General features: G+C 48.9%; 1 protein-coding gene across 1 annotated transcript; it reads right to left on the minus strand.

The window, feature by feature from the left end:
- Positions 1-1,029: 1,029 nt before the first annotated feature.
- On the minus strand, positions 1,030-3,640 carry RNF26 (ring finger protein 26). The gene has a single exon (XM_003418191.4). It carries the CDS (start codon positions 3,247-3,249, stop codon positions 1,960-1,962), a length of 1,290 nt encoding a protein of 429 aa, XP_003418239.1. The 5' UTR covers positions 3,250-3,640; the 3' UTR covers positions 1,030-1,959.
- Positions 3,641-15,519: the final 11,879 nt, after the last annotated feature.

Below are 15,519 nucleotides of genomic sequence, written 5' to 3' on the forward strand. Positions count from 1 at the left end.
CCAACCCCATGTGTTACAAAACAGAACTGCTCCATAGGGTTTCCTTGGCTGTCATCTTAACAGAAGCAGATTGCCAGGCCTTTCCTCCATGGTACTGCTGGGTGGGTTCAAATTGCCAACCTTTAGGTTAGTAAAAAAAAAAAAAAAACCAAACCCACTGCTTATGAGTCGATTCCAAATCATAGCAACCCTATATGACAGGGTAGAACTTCTGTGTCAGGTTTCCAAGGAGCAGCTGGCTGGTGGATTGAGCTGGCGACCTTCTGGTTAGCAGCTGTAACTCTTAACCCCTGCACCACCAAGGCTCCTTTAGGTTAGTAGTTGAAGGCAAATTGTACCACCCAGGAATCTGAGGAAGTTCACATTCCACTCGAAACATAAACCAAAAAACCAAACCAGTTACCATCCAGTCAATCCCAACTCACTGTGACCTCATGTGCTGCAGAGGAGAACTGCACTCCTTAAGAATGTTTAAGGCTGATTTCTCCAAAGCAGATCCCCAGGCCTTTCTTCCAAGGCATCAGTTAGTGGCCAAGTGATTAACCACTTCTGCCACCCAGTTTTGGCAAAAACAGAAAAGATAGGGAAGGTTTTCCAAAAGCCTTGTGTGCAAGAGGGCACGAATAGGAGAGAGTACAAGCTAACCCAGCCCGGCGTGGGCTCTCCCCATGGCACGGCAACCAGAAAATCAGTTTCCATCAACTCCAACTTATAGCAACCTCATGTGTGTCGGAGAACTGAGCTCCATAGGGTTTTCAATGGCTGTTTTGTTTTCCAGTAGATTGCCAGGCCTTTCTTCTGAGGTGCCTCTGGGTGGTCTGAAACTTCCAACCCTTTAATTAGCAGCTGAGCATATTAACTGTCTGCAGCACCATGGCATGGTACTCCCACCTTATCTCTTCCCCATGCCCCGAGTTTAAGCCCAGGTCCTCCCAGGCCACACTTCTGACACAGGCAGGACTGAGGGACCTGCTACAGCGTCAGTCACCTTGGCCAACTGCCCACCCTTGCAGGGATGCACACAGGCTCTCAGAGCCGTCAACAGAGTTTTATTCACTGGAAGCGGGCCAGCCAAGCTCCTCAGGGGGCCGTCTGCCCCTAGGCCTTGGCCCCTTCTGTGTTTGGACCCTAGTGAAGTGTGCAGTCTACTCTCCCCAGTGTCGGGGAGATACAAACAAGGGGAATGCTACTTTTTCTGTGTGATGTGGAGAGTTAAAAGGGTACAAGTAGAAATCTGGTTATCCCTTCCGGGGCTCCCAGTGGAGCTGGGGTGCCAGGAGATACATGGTCCCAAAGCCAGGTGTAGATATAGTTCCTCCTCCCAATCCCCAAAAGTCCAGGGATGAACTCCTGATCCCAGCTTTTGGACCAGGTTGGGAGAGGAAGCCTCCTAAGATCATGACAGGCATCAGTGGTAGTTCTAGCGGCACCTGAGTGATGCTGCACCCAAGGCCCGCCAGACACAGAGGCTCTGGCTGAATGCAAAAGTTTAAGGTCAGCCCAAGGCCCTTGAGTTACCAAAACGCCCGAACAATGACACTGATGTGTTGTGGTTGCAGAAGCTGGAGAGAAACTAAGGGGGGAAAAGGGCCTGCAAATTCCCAAGAGGAAAATCAGAAGAGGGATAGCCCGAGGCTGGCATCTGTGTGGGCCCCGACCAGCTGGAGGACAGCCCACAGGGCACTCTCAGGGCCCTTGCATAGTGACACACACTCACCACCGTCAGCATCACCAGGACACACTGGACAAGGAGAAGCTACGTTACCCTACCCACCCCCAGGCCATAGTGTTCCAGAGGACCCCGTCTCGATGTCCTAGATGTACGGCCTGGAGGCTTGGCCTGATAGCCATGGGGGCAGGAAGGAGATCCAGGCCAGGACCAGGGACGAGGTGTTAATGCCGTCCCAGCGCAGGTCCCTGTACAAAGTGTGGAGGGGTGGAAGAGTGGATGGGGAGCCTTCAGAGGTAGACATTGAGAGTCTGAAGGATGCCCCGGCGGCAGAGCGGGCAGTTGCGGTGGTAGACGGGGTGGCGCATCAGGATTTCGGTGCAGGCCTGGCACAGGCACAGGTGCCGGCACGGCAGGAGCAGCACTGTCTTGCTTTGGTCCTGGCAGATGACACACTTCTTCCGCTCCTCCTGCTCCTTCAACAATTTCCACGGGTCTTGCCCAGGTGCAGGCCCTTCCTCATTGAGCCTCTCTCGCCCCCGGCCTGGTGTCACTCTCACCTCTTCCTCTACCTCTGATGTGGGCCCTGCTTCAGGAGGGGTCTCCTGGCCCCAGGTCCTGGCTGAGGGCACCCTCCTATGGCCACCCTGAGGCGCTCCAGGTGCCCCTACCCGGTTCGGCCAGCTCACCAGCTGCAGGCTGCGGCTCCAGACTCGGCGCCAGGCCTCCAAGCCCACCACTAGGCGAGAGAGCCGCACAACATCGTCCCGGAGCCGGTGGTAGGATGGCCAGGCATGAAGCTGACTGAGGGCCTGAGTGGCCAGCCTCAGGGTGAGGTCTGGGTGCATCACAGTCACCATTACTGCCAGCACAAAAGCCAGCAGCACCAGACCAGTGAGATTGACAAGCACAAAGCTGGCCAGGAGGCGGGCAGTTGAGGCCAGCAGCTCCAGTGCTAGTTGGCAGGGGGTCCAGAGGAGGATGGCCATGGCCACAGCACTGCTGGAAATGTGGGTTAGAAAGGCAGCCGCCACATCTGTCATCCTCCACAGAGGCCCCATCACTGCATCCCACAGGGCGAGCATCAGAGAGAAGAGGTTCTGAGTGCCAATGAGGCACATGTTGACTAGACTGTTGATCACATAGGCCACCAGGCTCATGGCAATGGCACAGATGTCACAGGCCTGGCGCAGCAGAGCATGGCCGCTGGAGACCACATTGAGGACGCCCCGGTGCAGAATCTCCCGGCTCCGCAGTGCCCCGTGAGAGGCCAGGTGTCCCAGGAGCTTCAGGCTCTCCAGGCTAGAGTAGCAGCTATAAAGCAGGGTACACAAGGCCTGCAGGCCTCCAAAGGTGAACCGGACCAAGGCTTCAATCAAGGCCAGTAGTGAAAACAGGACTCCACGGCCCAAGTGCAGAAGACTGGTCAGTACCGTGTGTGGCAGATTGTAGATGAAGGCCAGGAGCCAGGCCAGGGAAGCCAGAAGGGAGGACACCAGCAGGAAGTTGAGGTCCAACACCAAGGTTAGCACATCCAGCACCAGGCCCACCCCGTTCACTACCAGGTACACAGCCTCCATGATAGGGCTGTGAAAGTCAGTCCGAAAGGAAGTCGGGCTCTCAGTAGGGGAGGTGGCGTCAAGGCTGTCAGTGTTTTGGCGGGCAGGGATTAATTTGGAAGGGAAATGTGCAGTCTCCAACTTAGGCAGGATCAAGGATCTGAGGAAGAAACGGGTTAGAGGAAAGTGGGGTCTCAGTAAAGGGAAAGGAGCCCAGGTGCCGGTCCAGGAGTCCTGGTTTTGAAGGCGGGCTGCTTGGGGAAAAAGACGTCAAACATCTCTAAAGTGGACGTAAGCGCAAGCTGGAGGTGAGACCTCAGCTCTGGAGGCTTGGCGGCGGCGTGTCACGGCCGGGCAGTGGGTCAGACCGCAGGAGGCCGGGAACCGACAGGATTGGGCCGGGCCGGGCCGGGCCGGGCCGGGGCCGGGGCCGGGGCCGGGGCCGGGGTCGGGTGGGGGCGGCGTAGGCTGAGCGCGGGCTCGCGGTCCAGCTACGCAGGTGCCCCTGTCCCCGCCCGGCCCCCGTCCTCGAGCTCGCGGAGCTCCGCGCCCAAGAGGGCAGTGGGGAAGGGAGTCAGCCTCAGCAAACCCCCAAGCGCGGCCTCCACTCCGCTGGGCGCCGCCATCTTGTGTGCGAAGGGGCGGGGAAGGGGCGTGGCAAAGGCGGGGACGTGGCATTGAGGCCAATCGGTGAGGGCCAACCCGGGGGAATTTCGAGCAGTCATTGGTCTGTTTGAACGGCGCCCAAACATTTTTTTCACTTTCCCTCTTGGAGGCGGTGATTGGTCAGTTGCGGGCAGAGGCGGAATACGGCCTCCTAGCCCCGCCCCCCAAAACAGCAGGCCCTTTTTAGGTGCGTGTGGAGTCCGTTTGGACTCTGAGCGACCCCGTGTACCTGAGTAAACTGCCCCATAGGATTTTCCAGGTTGTAGTCTATGGAGACCCTGGTGGCGTAGTGCTTAAGTGCCACGGCTTCTAACCTAAGGATTGGCAGTTCGAATCCGCCTAGGCGTTCTTTGGGAACTCTATGGGGCAGTTCTGCTCTGTTATATAGGGTCGCTATGAGTCGGAATGGACTCGGCGGAACTGGCTTTTTCCTGGGGGAGTCTTTGCAGCAGCGGATTGCCAGGTCTTTATCCTACAGAGCAGCTGGGTGGGTTTGAAACACTAGTCTTTGGGTTAGCAGCCAAGCGCTCAGCCCTCGCGGCACCGAGGCTAAATTTGGGTGCTGTCCTTTTTCCTGGCCCTGGCGTGGGCGTTTTTTGGCTTCAGTTGACGGTCCCTGCCTCTGGGCTGGGCTCTGGGATTGCACCGCCTCCAGAGCCTCTTCAAACCCACTGCCCCGTCCTCCTGTTTTAATGCATTTATTTATTCTTTCGTTTATTGGGCTCCTACAGTGCATTGGGGATACAAAAATGTTTAAGAGGGTGACTGTTCTCAAGCAGTTCACAAGGGGAAACCCTTAAGTAGACAGATTGTTATAGGGGATTCCCAAACTGCTGTTCTAAACTGTTTCTCCCAAGCTGCATCAGGCTTCTCAGCACCCTCAGGAGATAACCTGGAAACAGGTTATCTGGAAACAGCTCGCCTTCCTACCCCGGCCCCTACCCATTTATTTGCTTGAACACTCTATAATTAGATATCTATACCTAGGAGTCTCCAAGTTCCTTAAGAAGTCTCCTTTTCTTAATATTCAAATAATATTCAAAATAGATTTGAGACTCCATCCCAAATATATTGGGAAGTCTGGTGTTCCCTACTAAGGTCCCTGTGTGGTGCAAATGGTTTGCTCTCGGCTACTAACCTAAAGGTTGGCATTTCAAACCCATTCAGCAGTGCCCCGAAAGAAAGGCCTGGCGATCTGCTCGAATAAAGATTACAGCCAAGAAAACCCTGTGGAGCAGTTCTCCTCTGTAACACATGGGGTCACAATGAGTCAGAACTGACTGGAGGTCAGCAGGTTTCGTTTTTGGCTTTGGTGTTCCCCACTACCTCCAAGGATCCTGGGGGGACTTACTTTTCCCATGGTTATGTCTTGCTTTAATTCCCTGTTTGTATCGAATTCTCCATTTCCACTTTGGCCTGGATTCCTAAAAGCATCTGAATACTGCCTGCCTCTTTCATTCCCAAAGTAACACTGAGGTGTGCAGTGAGCCTTTACTGAGGCACTGGAGTCTCAGTAAGAGGTACGCTATGGCGCAGAGCAAGGAACAACTTAAATATTGAGACTGCAGTGTCTAAAAATGTGTAGGTTTTCCCCCACCTGCTCTCTCCCCCCTGCCAGGCCCCAATTTAGCAGTATTTTTTATGCCCTTTCTCTTCCTCTTGAGATTTTCTCTTTCCCCTTTCTAGCTGTCAGACTCCAGGTTCCCAATTTTTGTTACACGATTTTATAGATGAATGTATTTCTACCCCCAACCCATCCTAAGCTCCGAGTACGAAATGCTGATCTCTCCAAGCAAAGGAGAATAACGGAAAGATTTGATTTACCCCCGTCCAGATCATGGTGGTGGCGGCGGCTCTGCCGGTGTGTTAGTTTGACTTTCCCACTTTGCATCCTTTCTCCTATTTCAAATCTTAGCAAATATCTCCCACCTCCCTTGCAAGATAGCTGACCCCACCAGCCCTACCCTCTTGAAGAACTTTCCTGCCCAGTGAACGTTGTTTTGTCCTTGACTGATGTTGCTGCAGTATTTGACACTGCTGGCCACTTCCTCCACCCTTGGCCTCTGGGACATTTGATGTTGTTGTCGTTAGTTGCCACAGAGTAGATTCCGACTCCTGGTGACCCCATGCGTGCAGAATAGAACTGCTCCATAGGGTTTGCAAGGCTGTGACCTTTTTGAAGCAGATCACCAGGCCTGACTTCTAAGGCGCCTCTGGATGGATTTGAACCACCAACATTTCAGCTAGTAGTTGAGGGCTTCACAGTTTGTACCACCCAGGGACTCCTCTCAATATTCCTCCTGTTTACATAGTGGCCTCCTCTCCACTATAAAGACAATTTCTAGATGCATTTCTTCAGCCTAAACATCTCTCGCAACGTCCGGTTCCAACTGCTTCCTCAGCATGAAGAGTTCCTGGATGTCCCACTGGTGCTTCACGCTCAATGTGCCCAAGGTCAAACTCAGCAAACTTGCTGTGCCTACATCACATGGAATGAACCGACAGGTTTTCCATACAAGAAGCATGTAAAGGCCTCTAAAATAGGACTTCATTAGTTTGGAACCAAAGCTTCCCCTTTGAGCGATCTGAGACTTACTCAGCCAGTCACCTTTAGTGAGCCACAAACCTTCCCTCCCGGGAGAGCCAGCTGGTGATCGAAATTCTTGTAGCATGGGATCAGCCTGCAGTGGCGCCAGAGCACGACTGCAAGAATGTTCTCCGTTGCTTGTCTTAACCGAAACACATAATGGCCAAGGGCAGCATGTGACCACAGGGCAAAAGATGTTCTGAGGTAGCCCCTCTGAGAAGCTGAAGAACCAACTCTTCTCAGTGCTGAGGGGTTGTAAACCACTCTGCTTGAAGTGACCATGGGGATAGTGGTTTGTTTGGACTCGAGCAGTATCTCTGCCAAGGTAATCGGGTTTTTTTTCCCTTCTCCGGGACTGAGTTGCAGAGGAGAGCTTGTTCAAACCCACAGCTGCAAAAGCAGGGGAGATCATCTATTTGGAGACTGGAGAAGGAAGACTGGGGAGTGTTGGGGAAAGAACCCACATCAACTGACTTTAAGGAGGAAGTTCAAATTGCTTTTAATAGTGTGAGTCCCAGGAGCCCTGGTGGTGCAGTGGTTAAGAGCTATGGCTGCTAGCCAAAAGGTTGGCAGTTCAAGTTCACCAGCCACTCCTTGGGAACCTTATGGGACAGTTTTAATCTATCCTATAGCGTTTTATAGCGTAGGGTCAGACTATGTCTGAATCACCTTGATGGCAGTGGGTTTTTAATGGGAGATACTGTGGGGTGAACTAAAGCCCTTGAGGGTCTGCTCTCAGGGGGCCTGCTCTAGCAACAGTTGTTTTCACTGTTGTGTTAACTGCAGGGCTTTTGTTTTGCTGTGTGAGAGATGCCAGGGGAACAATAAAGGGATTTTTAGGGGTCGTAGAGGCTTTTTTTTTTTTTTTTTTTAAGAGGCTTTAGGACTAAGGGATGCAGGGGGCAGTAGTGGTTCAGTGGTAGAACTCTCACCTTCAATGCAGGAGACCTGAGTCAGAATCGACTCTACCGCAACAGGTTTGGTTTTTGTGGTATACTGGAGACCCGGTTCAATTCCGAGCCAATGCACCTCAAGGGCAGCCACCACCTGTCTGTCAGAGCAGGTTTGCATGTGGCTATGATGCTGAACGGGTTTCAGAGGAGCTTCCAGACTAAAGACTAAGAGACAGGCTAGGAAGAAAGCCCTGATGATCTACTTCGGAAAACTCAGCCGGTGAAAACCATGGGCTCCCCACAAGTCCAGGCTGGCTCTAGGACAGCTGCCAACAAGACCGGAAGGAATGTCTAAGGGAGAAGTCGAATTCAGGGCTTTTGTTTTGTGGTCTTGTGACATAGATATTACCCTTTGACCTAGCAGTCCACTTCTACACTTCTAGGGATCGAAAATTCAAAAAAAGAAAAAATCTATATCACTACCATGGTTTCAGAGTTGAATTGTTTTTTTCTTTTTGTTTTTTAATTTTGGAAAACACTTAAATGGTCACAAAGTCAAAACTATATAAAAAGGTACATTCACAGAAGTTTTGCTTTGATCCTTTGTCCTCTCCACCCCCTTTCTTCCCAGTACCACCCAAGCTTTAGACGGCCGGACATATCATAAACACGCAAAATTTGTTTTTTTTTTTACGAGAACACATGGGCTCCTCTGTTTATAAGAATCTAGTGCTCAGTGTTGCTACAGCAAAACTTGTAACTCTAAACATCAGCTGTGATCCCAGAGAAGCACTTACCTACTAACATGAGTCAGACCCCAGAGATGTACTTATCAACATCTCTTAACCTGTGTCCTGGAAACATGAGGTGACCATGTGTCATGTTTCCGAGAAGGTCTATGGGTTGTGGTGGGGAAGATGTGAGTGGTGGATGCACTTAAGTAAGAGAAAAGATGAATTCATTAACTGGTCAAATCCTTCATGTTTTTCCTCCTGTTCCAACTCGGGATCCCAGAAGTACTCAGAAATTAATGTAGCATTTAGAAGAGTTGCTGAGCAGCGTTTTGTATTATTCAACAGTTCACACTTCTCTTACCTTTGTACATATGTAGGTCTAAACCAAACAAGCATGAGTATTTCATCTATTATATAAAGTTTTAGGGGCAAAACATCCATGAGTTTTACCCCCGTCGGATAAAGTTCAGGTTTTGAAGTAAGTAAAGAACTGAAAATAAACAACTTACCATTTCAGGCATTGATTTACAGGAGTGTTGAGGACAAGCCTGTGATAATGACACTGGCATGGTTAGTAAAAGTAAAGGTGAACAAGCCAATATTTTGCCAAAAATTCAGAAGCATTTTTTTGTGCCATATACCATGTATGGCATATAGGTGAACTTGTTACCAGGAGAAATGACCTCAGTTGTGCTGATAGAGATGACACTCTTTGGAACAATTAAAAGATCTACCCAAAGGTGGAAAATCTTGGTAAAACACAGATCAAATTTCACCTTATAACCATTCTTGGATACATGGTGGGAGAACTGACTAAATACTCTCTGTGTAAGTAGATTTGCCTTAGACAAGATACTAGAAGTACTAGGAGAGTTAAGCCAAACAACAGAGAATCCTCAAATAAAGACAAAATCATGGTCTTAAGTGGAAAATGGAATTACTCCCGAACTTAGTCTACCCCCAGATATTTGAGACGGACAGAGTGTCGCTTGTTATTAATAACATTGATGGAAGTTTAGCAAAAGAAATCTAAAGTTTGGGTATTTTACTTTTAAAAGGATTTAAAAAAATTTTTTTTTTTAATTTTAGAGAAATGGCTTTTCTAAATCTAAAGAAGTTCCAGTAAAAATACAGTGAAATCTGTGAGAACCAGAACATGACAGGACTGGTTTTTTCCGGTCTTGCAAGTTTTCTGCCTTTGACAGGGTGCAGTCTTACCCCTTATCTATCACTTGTTTTAATGGACAATATATGCGTTTTCCTTCTCTGACAGGTTTCTACCTTACTCAGGTTCTGGCTTCCGCAGATTTGACTGTGTAAGGAAGCTAAGCTTGACAATACAGTCCGTTGGCAAGGCTGGGGGGAAACAAGCGGTCTCACACATCAGAGGGGACTTTGGCAATATCTAACAAAACTACATATGCATCTAAACTTTGACCTAACACTCTTCTTCTAGGGCTTTACTCTTGAGATACACACACACACACTTTTGACAACATGAAAATACACACGTACAAGGTTATTTATTATAGCATTATTTGTAATTACAAATAATATTGGAACTTGTCTAAAAGTTCAAACAGAGGAGATGGTTATCAAAACTATGGTACATAGATCCAGTGGAGTACTAAGCAACTGTTTAAGGAAGAGGAATAAGGAAGATCTCTATAATCCAGGGAGCCCTGGTGGCACAGTGGTTAGGAGCATGGCTGTTAACCAAAAAGTTGCCTGTCTGAATCCACCAGCTGCTCCTTAGAAACCCCATGGGGCAGTTCTACTCTGTCCTATGGGGTCGCTGAGTCTGAATGGACTCGGTGACAATGGGTCTGTAATACAGAGTGATTATACATTGCTAAGTGGGAAAAAAAGCAAAGTGCAAAAGATTAGTATGATACTTTTGTGTAAGAAAGAAGGGGAAATAAGGAAACATGCATGCATCTGATTTTTTTGGGGGGGTGGGGGGGCACAGGAAGGATAAACCAGAAAAACAACAACATTAATTATCTACAAAGAGTGCCAGTGGAATAGGGTGGAAGGGGTAGGGGAGGGAGTGACGCTCTTCTCCGCGTAACTTGCTGTATGGTTTTAACTTCTGATAGCATGTTCATGTTCTACATATTAAAAAAATAAATCAGGAAAAATGAGGGGGGGGAAAACAGAAGCAAATGAGCCCAACTGTCTTTCCTATGAATGATATAACCACACTGAAAGGAGGAGGGTAAGAAATAGCGACATGCCCTCAACCTCAGAGAAAAGTCCTACGAACAAATATTGAACTACTTTTAGAATACATATATGTATATTTTTTTTGTGGTGGTGGTATCGATGTAGCAATTCTGCAATTGTTATTCTATATGTATTATAAGATTATAAGTAAATGTTGTTGGGAGACAGAGTTCTTTAGGGAGACATAAATATGGAATGCAGAAAGGCAAGGAAGAACCCTGTGGGGTTGGATTGAAGTTGGAAGTATCAGTATGAACTCATGCTTTCTAAAATATATAATATGTATGCATATATATTGTTATATATACCGCTGCTAACTGAAGGGTCAGCAGTTCAAATCCACCAGGTGCTCCTTGGAAACTCTATGGGGCAGTTCTACTCTGTCCTATAGGGTCGCTATGAGTCAGAAATGACTCGGCACTGGGTTTGGTTTTTGTTTTTATTGTTATATATCATATATTGTTATATATATGCAATTAATCTAGCTCTGTCCCCTCAAAGGACCCAGAAGCAATGACACCCCAGTGGCAATGAGCATACCTAGGTTCCAGATCTGAGTTTCTAACTATCATTCCCCACTAAAAGGAACTGTGGTTCCTTGGAGAAATGGTTGATTCCAGGACTGGGGCAGGGAAGATAGGTAGAAGTGGCCTGGAACAACTTGTTGTGCTATAAAGTAAGAAAAAAAGCAAACCTGTTGCTGTCAAGTTGATTCCAACTCATAGCGACCCTATGGGACACGGTAGAACTGCCCCATAGGGTTTCCAAGGAACTGCTGGTGGATTCACACTGCGGACCTTTTGGTTAACAGCCATAGCTCTTAACCACTACGCCACCAGCGCTCCTGAAAGTAAGAAAGTGCTCCCCCAAAATGACGGGATAGTGTCCAAGGACACAGGAGCCTGCGGAAAGGTGCTCCCATAGGTCAAACCTGGGTTCGTTTAAACATCAAAATGATAGTAATGGAATATGACCCACTGAATAAAACAGGAATCCACGAGTCCGGACAGGTAAAAGAAAAGATGTAAATAAGAAATGAGAAGAGCAGGCTCTTCTTTATAGTAGAATGCTGACTGATACGTGTAGAGGGAGTGGTGGGGTTGGAAAATTGCCATTTTACTCCCACCACACATAGTAAAGATTGGTTGAGGCACGCACCATCAAGGTACGCTAAATCTGCGCATTACTTATGTAGTATCGCAGCCTGGCATACAGAACCATAATTTAAGCCCAAGGTACATCAGACAAACCCAAATTGAGAAATAATCCATAACATAACTGGCCAGGATTTTTCAAAAATACCAATGTCATGAAAGGCAAAGTCTGAGGAATTTTTCCAGATTAAAGGACAGTGATGAGACAAGGGCGACCCTGGTGGTACAGTGGTGGAATATTCACCTTTCGTGAAGGAAACCTGAGTTTGACCCCCGGTCGATGCACCTCATATTGAGCCGCTGCCCATTTGTCAACGGAGGCTGTGTGTTGCTACGATGCTGAACAGGTTTCAGCAGCACTTTCACACTAAGTCAGCCTAGGAAGAAAGGCCTGGTGAACTACTTCCAAAAATCAGCCAATGAAAACCCTGTGGGTCACAACGGCCCAGCTCCCAATCGTTAGCACAGGGACGCTGCATCTTTCGGTTGCGTTGCGCATGGGGTCGCCATGAGTCGGGGCTGACTTGAGGGCCGCTTAACAACAACGAGACATGACCACTAAATACAAGAGGGAATTCTGGACTAAATCCCGTCCTGTACACCGAATCCGTTGCCTTTGAATGATTCCGACTCATAGCAACGCTATAGGACAGAGTAGAACTGCCCCCATAGGGTGTCCAAAGCCGTAAATCTTTACGAAAGCAGGTTGTCACATCTTTCTCCTGTGGAGCTGCTGGTGAGTTCAAACCACCGACCTCTGAGTTAGCAGCCCAGTGCTTAACCACTGCACCACCGGGACTCTAGAGGGGAAAAACAAACGCTATCACAGACTTTATTGGGACTCTTGTCAAAATTGGGATATGGACTATAGATTAGAAATAAGTACTGTGTCAATTTAAATGTTTTGATTCTGATAACGGTACTGTGGTTAGATAAGAGAATACCCCTGTTCACAGGAAACATTGAATTATTAAAGGGCAAAGGGACATGATGTATGCAATCTACTCTCAAAGGAGTCGTAAAGAATAATTATACACATGTATGTCCCTGGGTGGTGCGAATGGTTAACATGCTCAACTGCTAACCAAAATGTTGGAGTCCTCCCAGGGGTGCCTCAGAAGAATGGCCCAGTGATCTACACCTGAAGTCAGCCACTGAAAACCCTATGGAGCACAGTTCTACTCTCACATGTGTGGAGTAGCCATGAGTCGGAATCAACTTGATGGCAATATCATTGCTTATTTGTCTGTCTCCCACACTAGTGTACAAGTTCCTCAAACACATGGACCCTATCTTATTCATCATCCTATCTCCAGCCCCCAATTTAGTGCCCAACATCCAATATCCCAAAGCATAACAGACACCTATACAGCATTAAGGGACAGAGAGAAGGAAACCACTGTAATGCCCTTTTCCCTAACCTCAAACCCTCTCTGTCCACATCACCTCTATTTTGCTGCAATGCTGTCATCGATGAGAAAAACTGAAATGAGATCCATGTGTTTGGCTTCCCCATCTCGACAATCCTGCTTTTCAGTCCTTCCGTTCCCAATGACCTATTCCATAAAATAAGGGAACAGTTTGAATTAGGGGCACCAGGGGGCGCTCTGGGGCCAAAAAGAAATGAATCATTGTAAACCTAAATTCCAATTTCATTGCATCACTTTGACACTGCTCAAGAATCTGCTATGGCTCCCCATTGCCTCCCCTATCTTAATATTCACTTTCCTCACCCTTAACCTAGCCCTGCCTCATCTGCCCAAGTTTCTCTCTCCCTCCTGTACCCTGTTGAATTTCTGGTTAGCCATGTAACACTCTTTATTGAATACCAGCTGTTTGTATAAGGCACTCCAAGAAAATTATAATGGAAATAAAAGCATGGGCTTCTTAGACAAATATAGCCTAGCTTCCCCACATAGTTACTCTGAAATATTTTCCTATATAGAAGTTCTGCACTAGTTACTGTATGTTCCCTTTTCTTCAGCCTCTGCTTGGAATGATCTCTCCTTGTTGGTAGCTGACATCGAGCCAGCCTCTGACCCATGGCGACCCCATGCACAGTGGGACAAAATGTTGCCCCATGCTGAGCCATCCCCGTAATGGGTTGTGAGATCCACAGGGTTTTCACTGGCTGATTTTTGGACGTAGATCCCCAGGCCTTTCTTCCTAGTCCAGCTTAGTCTGGAAGCTCTGCTGAAATCTGTTCGTCATCATAGGAACACACAGGCTTCCACTGACAGAGTGGAGACGGCTGCCCATGAGGTGTATTGGCCGGGAATTGAACCCAGGTCTCCTGTATGGGAGATGAAAATTCTACCACTGAAACCACTGTCCCCACAAGCTTGCCTTACTCCTCCCCTATCTAACCCTGACCTGTCATTGAAGCCCCCACCGCTTCCAGAAAGTCCGTCCTGGCCCAGGCAGGTCAGAGGCACCTACTGACTCTTTCTTTTCTAAATCTTTGTTGAACTTCCTGCTTACACCACACAATTTGGGAGTTAATGCAGTTATAATTATGACAGGTACAGTGCACAGGTTTGGGGGTTAGATAAATCTTGGATCAAATTTTAGTTCCACGAACACTCAGAGGCTATGTAACCTTAGGTCATGTAACTCTTCATGCTTCAGTTTCCTCGTCTGTGAAATGGGGACAATGACATCTATCTCTGTTGTAAATATTAATACTGGTCATGAAAATGCTACTTAAATGAAACTTCTAAGTTGTAAATCACTGCACAAATACTAGATATGAGTAGCTTCTTCCCTCGTTTTGAGTGCTCTTATGATCTCTTAAATAGCCCCCAGTTAGGTAACTTGCCCAAGATCCACTAATTAAGTGGCAGGGGTGTCTCAAGTCACCAATTCCTTCACAGAGTTTACAGCCGAGAGTTTGAGACCAAAGCCGAACAAGTACTTTCCAGTGTGATGGGGATGGAAAGGGAAGGTGCCACGGGCAAGTACGGTGCTGTCTGACATAGTCTGGGGGCTCCTTCTGACTCCAAATCCTGTGATCTCTCTACTTTTCAAGTTTCCTTGAAGCCCCAGACATGGGGGTGTGGCACCCAGGGAGACAGTGAGCAAGACCCTCTCTTGCCTCTCCTCTTTCTTCCCACCTCTACTCCCCTTCTCCAAGATCACCTGTGACAACTACAGTGAATGTCACAGGGCTCCTCCTGGGTTTCTCAAAACTGTGTGGGAGGGAAAATGAAATGCAGGAGTGCCTTCATGGAGGAGAGGGGCCAGGAGACCCAGAACATGGCATCCCCAGGTTTCCCAGAGCCCCCCTCCTGTGGACCAGCTGGCCTTTCCTCAGGGGCAGCTCAAAGTCAAATTTAAATAGCTCTCTGGGGACATTCCACTCACTCAGTGGTGGTATTTTGGGGAGCGGATGTGAACTTCCCAGAGGGTGAGAGGTGTAAATTCCCAGCATCCTGCTCCAAGCCCCTATCATCCTCCACTCTTCAAGTTTAGGATGGGGGGCGAGGGAGGGGTGGAAGGATTACGCCCTCAGGCTGTACAGGGGACAGGGAACTGAGGCTTAGGTTGAATTTGGGGTGGCGGTCCCATCATCATAGGCCAGAGGCTGGGCTCTGCAGAGTTGCCGCTTGGAGGGGGACTAGACGCCCCCTCCCCTGTCCGAATGCTGAAGTCCTGACTGGAGAGCCCAGGCGCAGGGCTCGCAGGACTCGGCTCTGCTCTTCCCTTGACCGGAGGTCAGATTCCAAGGCACCCGGCCACAGCCTCATGCCCACCCAGGAGGCAGCCCCAGAGATCCCCACGCGGCCTTTGTTCTGCCCCCAACACCACCACCCCCCACTCCGCCTTCTCCTCTCGCTTTCCAGAGCGGGGGACAGGACAGACTGAATCACCGCTGCAGGCCCCTTGGCTGGGAAAGGCCAGGAGACCGGATCCCGGGCTTCCAGAGGGCCCCGTGGTCCCCCGCCTGCCCGAGGCCGCCGCCGTAAGCATTTATGGTAATGTTTGGGTTGGGGCGAGAGGCGGCCGGATGCCCCTCCTCCCCGGGCCTCCGC

The sequence above is a fragment of the Loxodonta africana genome, chromosome 15 (genome assembly GCF_030014295.1).
Source record: "Loxodonta africana isolate mLoxAfr1 chromosome 15, mLoxAfr1.hap2, whole genome shotgun sequence".
Lineage (NCBI taxonomy): Eukaryota > Metazoa > Chordata > Mammalia > Proboscidea > Elephantidae > Loxodonta > Loxodonta africana.